This window comes from Nematostella vectensis, chromosome 14 (genome assembly GCF_932526225.1).
Source record: "Nematostella vectensis chromosome 14, jaNemVect1.1, whole genome shotgun sequence".
Classification (NCBI taxonomy): Eukaryota; Metazoa; Cnidaria; class Anthozoa; order Actiniaria; family Edwardsiidae; genus Nematostella; species Nematostella vectensis.
In genome coordinates, this window is record NC_064047.1 from 10,025,473 (window position 1) to 10,034,413 (window position 8,941).

An 8,941-nucleotide genomic window follows, 5' to 3' on the forward strand; every position below is an offset into this window, starting at 1 on the left:
AGCATTAAAAATGTTTTGGCGACTATTTCAAGGTGATATTCGGTTTTATTACGATAGCGTTTTTGTTTGTTGATATATTTGGTTGTTGTGTTTTTGCTCCCTTTCTTTTTTTCCTATTGCTATTTTTTAAGGAAGCCTTTCATACAAGACCAATATAGATTTACACTTCCATGCCACTATACGCTGAAAAATATCTTAATTTTAGAATTAAGTATTGGTAAAAAAAAAATATTCTTTTCTTCTTCGGTCAGAAAATATTAAAAACATCAACAAATTTAGATTAAGCCTTTTGTTAGTCAATCTCCATACAACATCAATCTTCAACCCTTAAGATCCTGATGGGTTGCTGTGAGTATGTGTTGAAAGTATAAATTCAGGTGAAATATCGAAGCAGTTCTTTAGAAATCGGAACAATACTTTGGGAAGGGTACGTGCGACCATCTTTCCGCTGCACAATGGGTTTATTTAGACTTGTTTTGTTTCAGCTCTGGGAAGGAAATCGCACTCGTGCAACGGATTAGACAGCTTTCGCACTAAGGTGGAGAAAAACATGTTTTAGACTTGTTAATACGATATAGAATGGACCATGATTCACATTATTGTTATAATATAGTTATAACTGAGTTATACTCTTAAGCTGTTATAAGTTGGGTTTGTAATGCCCTGGATGATTTTTAAAGCATCATTTCTATTGCTCTTAGCCTAATGGTAGTAACAAAGTAGCGTAAATTCAATAGCATTAAAAACATAACGCAAATAGTCTAGTTGTGTAAAGTCGCACCAGCATGAGAGAGCAACATGAAGAGCGGAGCTTGTGCTTTGGGAACGATAATTCATGATAATCAGCCTTTTAGACGAATTTACAATGGATGAAATAGCTTTGGGTAGTCTCTGTTTTGAACTGGAAATTCTAAATACGGGATACCAAAAGAAAGTGAAGACCGAGAGAATTGAGGAAATGATTGCAGCCCATAGTAAAATAAGTAGTTAAAAGCAAGAGACATCTATTATTCGTTTAATATGTGTTTTCTCTTGACTTTAATGATAATCCGATTCAAGATTAAAATAAAAACTCCGGCTGTTAAAAGCAGGTTCTAGAATCTATTATATCGAGCCTCAATTAAATTAGAAGAAAATAGCATCGAAAAGAAAGTGAGTAAGGGATAAATAAGGTACGACAAATTTCGACTATTTCCTAAAAAATTGTCCGGTAAACTACGAATTTGTACGAACCCTTTACGAGTACTACCCGAACTCTTTCGACCTTACTTCGTACTCCTAGAAATCTTTAATCGCCATCATAGCACATAATAGCCATTACAAGTGTGAATTACCTGTGAAAACAAAAATCCGAGAACCGAATGAATGCATGAGAATATCAACATGTGGATTCTAAATATCCAAAGAATATGCTTGCACTTCGGAAATGGCCAGTCTACGAAACTTTAGCCCTGTGACACAAGTAAACACAGCGCGCCAGAAAAAAATATACGTGTAATTAAAGGTGAAAATATTCTCTACCTAGTTTATCTTTAGATATTGGCATATCCTCTGTGTTTTTTGAGACATGTGTTTAAAAGGCTTTACTGTCCGCTAATGGATACTTGCAAAGTATCTAGAAAGACAATGCGAAGAATTCAAACAGAGTATTAAAAAGCTATAGCCTATTAAAGGGACAGATGTTTCTCGCAGACAACTTCCCAGGGAGAGAACTTAAACAACATTGGGGAGCAAATCAATAAGTTATACAAACTCGAAACTGTTGCGATTATAGTGGAGAGGTACACACGCAGTGTTTCATGCTCTTCGGTTCCTGGCTGTTCGCATCTATCTCTCAATCTGGCACAGTAAGGTTCATAATTAGCCTTATTCTTGGAAGAAATGGAGGAAATTCGAGTTGCTCATGATGGAAAAAGGATCTGGACTACATGTTTGATACAGAATAATACGTTTTTTGGCCCGTACGAAGGAGATATCTTACAGATAGCAAGGCAAGTACTGGATGATCAACAGCCGGCAAAAATATTGGAGGTAATTTGAAAACACAAATTGATAGTATAGAAGTATGATTTGCCATTGATCTGAGAAATTACATTGGCTATAAACTAAGCATTAATTTTAATGGCTTTTAGAAGTATTGAGTTCAAATTCAATGCCATAAAAACAGCACAATTTTAAGCGAATTCGTTTTATTTATTATTCCAAACTTTTCTTTTGTATAGAATAAGAAATGAAAGTGTTATATTTTATCACCCTATGGCTATTAGATCTTGATCTAGATTTTTTTAATGTTTAAATTAAATTTATTCTTGTTTTAAGCTGAGGAAATTGGGCAATATCAACAGGCAATCTTTAACGTACTTGTGGGTTTGTGCTACGATTTGGGTTTTGAGAGAGGGGCGGGAAAACACGATTCATGGCAAGCACTTGACTGCGACCAAAACTTTTGGAGATAGAAAAAATTAAACTAAGAAATTAAAGCCATTTATCGAATTAGAGAAACCATTTCCCGGTTGATCATTTCGCAGCCACTTGTCATGCGAGTAACCATTTCGTGGCAACCTTCAAAAAAAATATTCAAAAAAACAACATCTTGTATACCACTTTTCAAGGTCATTTCACAGTTAATTTCTAAAGAAAGTCATCTCGCAATCAAGTTTAAAAAATGATTTTTTTGGGGATGAGTATGCAGAACAACAACAAAAGAACAACAAACCAAAAGGAAAATATTCAATAGTTTTAAATATAGCGTCTATATTTGTATATTTTTTCATGAAGTTCCCATTTTCTAGATAGTTAATTTTATGAACCGCTGACAATAAAATTGCACGAAATGTTATTTGTACGTCAAAATTGGTAAAAAAAACTATCAATTTTCGTGAGAAAAAAAAGTAACGAATACACCTCACACAACGCTTTTCCTCTTAAAAATACGATTTTGACAAGTTGAAGTGTGGTCAATAGAAAATACTAACAGTTCAAGGTGTATTTTAAACACTATATTCCATCCGGTTGACGTAGAAATGTTCTCATGGTAAACAGCTCTTGACAATTGAGTAAGCCACTTTTGACTGTACTGACAAAGCTTTGTGAATCTAAGGGGTGTTTATTTAGGGCTGTGAAACTCTGGCAAGGCATTACAAATGATTTTTTTTTAGACGAAGTTGAAGAATTGCAGTATGCTTTGACAGAAAGGAAAAGTAAAGCAGAGATTTGTAAAAGAAGAAAAACTCGGAATGTTAAGAGGGAGATAAGACTTATTTTTAGAAAGTTGAAAAAATGTGAATATGATATATAGATGAAAAGGAGGAATAAACATAGGTTTGTGGAGCCATAAAAAATAATATTTAATAATAACTATGCAGGAGAAGGTCGAACAAGCAGAACGAGACAGCTTCGATTAGGATCTGGAAATATAGAGATAATAGAGGCAATAATATAAAAGGAAGAAATACTGTGTGCAAACAAGTGTCTTATATAAAGCTACACTTTTTCGCGTCTTATTTTTTAAATTTAACCTAGGCTGTTTGAGACCATCTGATGGCTTTTTGTTAATGCGCTCTTAACTTAGACCATAATCATGATTCAATGGCCCAACGTCACTTGAAAGATGCATTTTTTAGGAATAAATGGAATGGAATGGAATCCCCTGAGCTGCTAGACGTTACTATAGGCATGATAACAGCAACCATTGTGTGTGAGCTTAAAAAAAAGGAAAATTTCCATGCACTATTACACTAGGTTGTTTTCGAAGCCGAGGAATGCTCTGTAGCATCTTCTTGAAAGGAAAATATCGGCTGAAAGTGTTTATTCAAAAAGTTATGTCTATGTCGATATTTATTTTGAATGGTATGTAGATAAGAGCCAACTGTTAGAATCGTCGCTTTTTTATTAAAACCTGAACACCCTAATTATATTAGCAACAAACCATAGAGGGGGTTGCCAAAAATATTAATTTGCAATGAAAACCAACAAACCATTAACCATGAGAAAAGAATAAAAAGCAACATACGCCCAGCATGGAGTCACCTTTTTCCTCACGTGGGAACTGTGTATAATCTGGCTAACACCCTAGAAAAATTAAACCTTTAATTGGGGCAATCACCGTATGGAAAAAAAAGGCAAATCCTACCGAGTTATACCTTTAGCTCTTAAAGGAGTTCGAATTCCCCCAATAGTCGTTAAACGATGATATGGTCCATTAAAACAATGACCTGGGTATCACTGACGTAGCTTTAGTGAGAAATACTCCTAAATTGATAGATTATGGTATTATGGTAACATGTGTCTTATAAACACCTTGTTACTTCTATTCTAGACGGCATTAAAATCCGGATTACGCGATCATTAACGCCTTTCGTGCTGATAAAGACAAAGTATTGTATTCTTTAGCTTATTGGTGGTAACCTATATGTTTGCTTTTTTTTTTGTTAGTCTTCCATGCTCGCTGGTGTAAAATTTGCTCAAAATATTTTAAAAGAATACTTCGATCAATTTGTCTCCAAACTGAAAACCTGTAGAAATTTTGTTTCTGCCCCTCCCTTAAAATCACACGTTTTTATTTTTATTATATATTGAACAACAATTGTAACAGTCACCTGCGTTTTGTTGAATTGAACGTGAAAGGCGCTTTTTGATATTTTCACTAAAAAAAACATGTCTTGAAAAACCTTCTTTGAGTTGTTAACACCCTAAGTGATAAAGATAAAAGTATCAGTCAAAAACACGACCGCTCCGGGGTAATTTTACACGAGAATCGCACCCTTTATGGGATTATTCAAGATTAGAATCTTAGTCTGTCGAATTCCTCCCGGCAACGAAAGCTTCCTATATCAGCGTGGGGCCCAAAGAAGGAGAGAGTTATCAACTAGAAGTGACAGCTACCTAGACTAATGGTTAATTATACGGGCTAGTATTTACAGGTTTTTCTAACGCATCCGGACTTTAACGAAAATTCCATACACCGGTATTAGTTGACATCACGAATTCCGGACTTCCCTGAAAGTACAATTAGTTCATCCTTGACAGATAACATCTAGGGGAAACCTAGCGCTTTGCCTTCGGAGTAAAACTGTCGACGAGTATTGAAAGGAGTGAGATTGTCTGCATCTAAAGTCATCAAATTGTCAAGAACGTAAAGTAAACTTAGTACTTGAAGAAAGAAGACAACGTGAAAGGTTATGTGCCGGTGGTATAACGACATTTGTCGAGGCTTTTGGCTTCAAGGTGGGGCTCAAACTTCACTAAGATACAATTCAAAGTGCTAAACAGATAAACTAGACTTTTTTGTAGTCTCAACCGCGAAATGGTTCCTCGGTTAGTGTCTGTAACCGCGAAATGGTTTCAAACAACATTAAAGTGTTTTTTTTTTTTTTCAAAATTGAACAACGGTTTCTTATTTAGCTTTAAAAATGGCTTCTTAGAAGCTAACCTTTAAACGGTTCCTCTAATTTCAAACCACGAAATTGATTAATAAAAAGCAAAATGGTTTTCTTTTTAGCTTCAACCGCAAATTTTGCTTCTGACTTACATGCCAACGTGAAATTGCTTATCGAAAACTAAACCGCAAAGGTTATTTTTGAGAGGACTTACTCTTGTTTTGGAAATATTGAACACAAAGTATTATGCAATTGTGCGATATCTAAAAGTTATGATTTCAAGTGTGCTTTACGGGGAAATAGCGCGGTCAGCATTGACGAAAGGAAAAACCTTGATAGCCTATCAAATTCCGAATCCGCATGCTTCCTACAAGTCCTAGATTTCATATCGAATGATTCATATTTATAACTTTTTACAAAGTTTGATATCATCACCAAAAAAGCCGAACAAGAAGCTAAAACAAAAAGAAATTGTAACGAGACACTTTCAATTTATCATCTCATTATTTTAATGCTAGTAATAATAATTGGGCAACTATTATTGATATACAAGAGTCGATGGGTGCTAGTAAAACTGGTGTATTATACTAGCAGCATTATCCTTTTTAATTAAAATTCGTGTATCTTTTAATTATTTTTGCAGGAGACTGATTTACAACGTCTGCATTTGACGACAAACGAACGCGAGTGGTTACCTCTTATATCGGGTGCACGAACAAAAGCCGACCAAACGCTCGAAATGATTCGTGGACCCGATGGGGGCATGTACTTCCGAACGCTTCGCGACACCCAGCCGAGTGAAGAGCTTAGAGCCTGGTTCTGTTCGTCTTTGTCACGTGACCTTGGAATTGTCTATGAAAACAGTGACAGCCAATCAGAAAGTAAGAAAAATACCAGAAAATACAAATTTTAGCTTGGTTTCAATATAATCGATGAAATTAAAATTTGGAATCTATATCTAGATATTGAATCTATATAGACCAAAATCCAAAGGGGGTTTGAAATTAATTTATGAACAAAATAAAGGCTTAGATCAGAATGTATTGACAGTATTGTTTTTCTATTAAAAAATACTTACACGTAAATGGTAACATTTAAGTGCTAACTGGCAAGTTTATAAACTTTTTTCGTTTTGTCCTTTTCCTCATAGGTCGCCCATTGAGGTGCCAGCGATGTCTAAAAATCTTTGCACAGCTAAATCTTCTCTCCGCGCATGCTCTGCTCGATTGCACAGACAGCCAGTCCCAGAATGCAATTCGAGACGAAGATTGGTATTCTCCGTCTTCTTATGCGTCGAGCACCGACGGAATGAGTTACGAGCGTAACGAACCACACGAAGAGGACACGGTTGACAACGATGAGGCGCCAAACAGTAAAGAACTCCTAACCTCCAACACCTTCTCTCTGTTGCTGACGAATCCTAAACTGGCTAGCCTTATATCCTCGTTCTCAAGCCAAGCGAGAAGGACTGGGAGCGAATCTCTTGCTGATTATCATAAAAAGGAGTTTCGGAAAAAGTTTCAGGGAAACGAGCACTATTTGAGAAAGCATCTTTACCGCGAAGGTCCGGACGGCCGGAGAATAAGCACAGGATTCTTACCAGAACAGATTTTTAGCTGCGAAGGTTTATTTACGAGGTCGATAAACAAGCAAAGTGTAAAAAGAGAGAAATTTGATAGTCAATTCCAACCAGAGAAAGATATTGTTGAAAAAGAGAAAGAGAGATGTAGCCATGGCAACGGAGAAGGAGGGCTGCACGTATCCAAGACAACAAGACATGATGTTTTAAAAGATAATGGTTGTCAAGAAAGAAAAGCATTTCGTGTATGGCGTCCTTTTACAGCAAGCGACGAACCTGAAAACTCGAGTGATCATCCAGGCGAATGCAACTCGACATCTAACCGAAGTAGTGCCGAAGGGATCAAAAATACCAATAAAATAACTGACACAAAATCTATGGTAGAAAAAGAAAGCAAATCTGCCAAAACTTTTTTTAAGAAACCTTCAGACCTGGATTCCAATTGTATAATACCAGATTTCAAAGACTGTAGCAGTACAAATCAAACCGAACGCGTAGAGGAAAAAGGTGCTTTAATAAAGAAAGCAATGATTGACAGTTCGAGGGAGGATTTCCGAGACCAAGCCCACGGTGAACATGTGACCCACCCAATAAAATGGCTCGTACCCAGTTCTCCCACAGTCTCTAGAACAACAGCCTTAAGCATGGTGCCTCGCTTCTACGCCAACTCGTTACCATTCCCGTACGCGCCCCGATACCCAGCATTCCATCCAATCGCACACCAATACATATCAGCTCCTAGTACCCAGGCTTCATCAACGCGCTCGACACAAGGATTCACTTGTGACTTTTGCGGCAAAGTGTACTGCAGGAAGTACGTGTTAAAGATCCACATGAGAACACACACGGGGTTCAAGCCGCTGAAGTGCAAGTTTTGCGACAAGTCTTTCAGTGATCCAAGTAACATGAAGAAGCACGTAAAGCTACACGAGACAGAGAACACTGTCCACAAATGCAAGCACTGCGGGCGCAGCTTCGTGAGATATCGCGGTCTTCTTAATCATATCAAATCTAAGCACTTTAAGCCGGTACCAATAGGGTACATATACTGAAAAAATTCATACAGTAAAATTTGTATATATTTCTCTTGTATACTAAGCTATGAAGAAAGACTATTGCGATATCTATTAAGTAAATATAACGATACACTATGCATAAATGCAATACGGTTCATATATATATATATAGAATCAAAAAGCCCAAACTGTCGCGATCTCGTACCAGAACAATGAATACAATACACAAAAACTGGAAATCGACTCTGCCAAATTTTCGTCTTTAATAAGACTTCTTCAGGGCAGATTGCAAGTTTGACAACAAGTTTGGCTCTGATTTTTATATGTTTAGGTATATTTAGTATGGAGCGATTGTAATAATCGTTCATGGTCAAATAGTGAATTGAATATAAGGAAAATAATAAGATATAAGACTATTTTGTGAAGTTAAAACTATGTGGCACAAGGCATAGTGATAAACGGTATAAAAAGGAAATTTACCATTTATGATGGATGTAATCGAGATAAGACGAAATAAGCCTGAATTACTATATGTAAATAAAAATTGAGTAAGTCATTGAGTAAGTCACCCAAATTTCACACTTAAATATACTAACCGAGGCGAATTCTACAAAGCTGGCATGAGACTTATTGTTATAGTATAATAGTATTTTTATGTCAAATGTATATTATGTTCGCTCCTTAAGGGGTAATTAAATATTGAAAATAAAGTTAAAAGGAGAACAAAAGTTTATGCCTCGACAGCTATCTGACTATTCCATTGGCTGAATTATAAAGAAGTTGATGAGCCTATCTCGTATCCAGCGAACTTCTTATTTCTACGCAAGCGTCGCCAAACGAAGGGCTCTGGAAAACTCCACATTTTGGAGCGCGCTAGTTGGTCAATAAAAACGCATGAATTACTTCCAATACTTTCGATGTTGTGTCCAGATCCCGAAAAGATGTTTCAAAGCTAGCCGAGAAAAATT

The 8,941-nt window shown here is 36.3% G+C and overlaps 1 protein-coding gene across 1 annotated transcript; it reads left to right on the top strand.

The window, feature by feature from the left end:
- The first annotated feature begins 396 nt into the window (after nucleotides 1-396).
- LOC116617086 (zinc finger protein 714) lies at nucleotides 397-8,701 on the top strand. The gene is made up of 3 exons (XM_032379498.2): nucleotides 397-2,031; nucleotides 6,022-6,259; nucleotides 6,529-8,701. Exons 1-3 carry the CDS (start codon nucleotides 1,882-1,884, stop codon nucleotides 8,007-8,009), a joined length of 1,869 nt encoding a protein of 622 aa, XP_032235389.1. The 5' UTR covers nucleotides 397-1,881; the 3' UTR covers nucleotides 8,010-8,701.
- The last annotated feature ends 240 nt before the right edge of the window (nucleotides 8,702-8,941 follow it).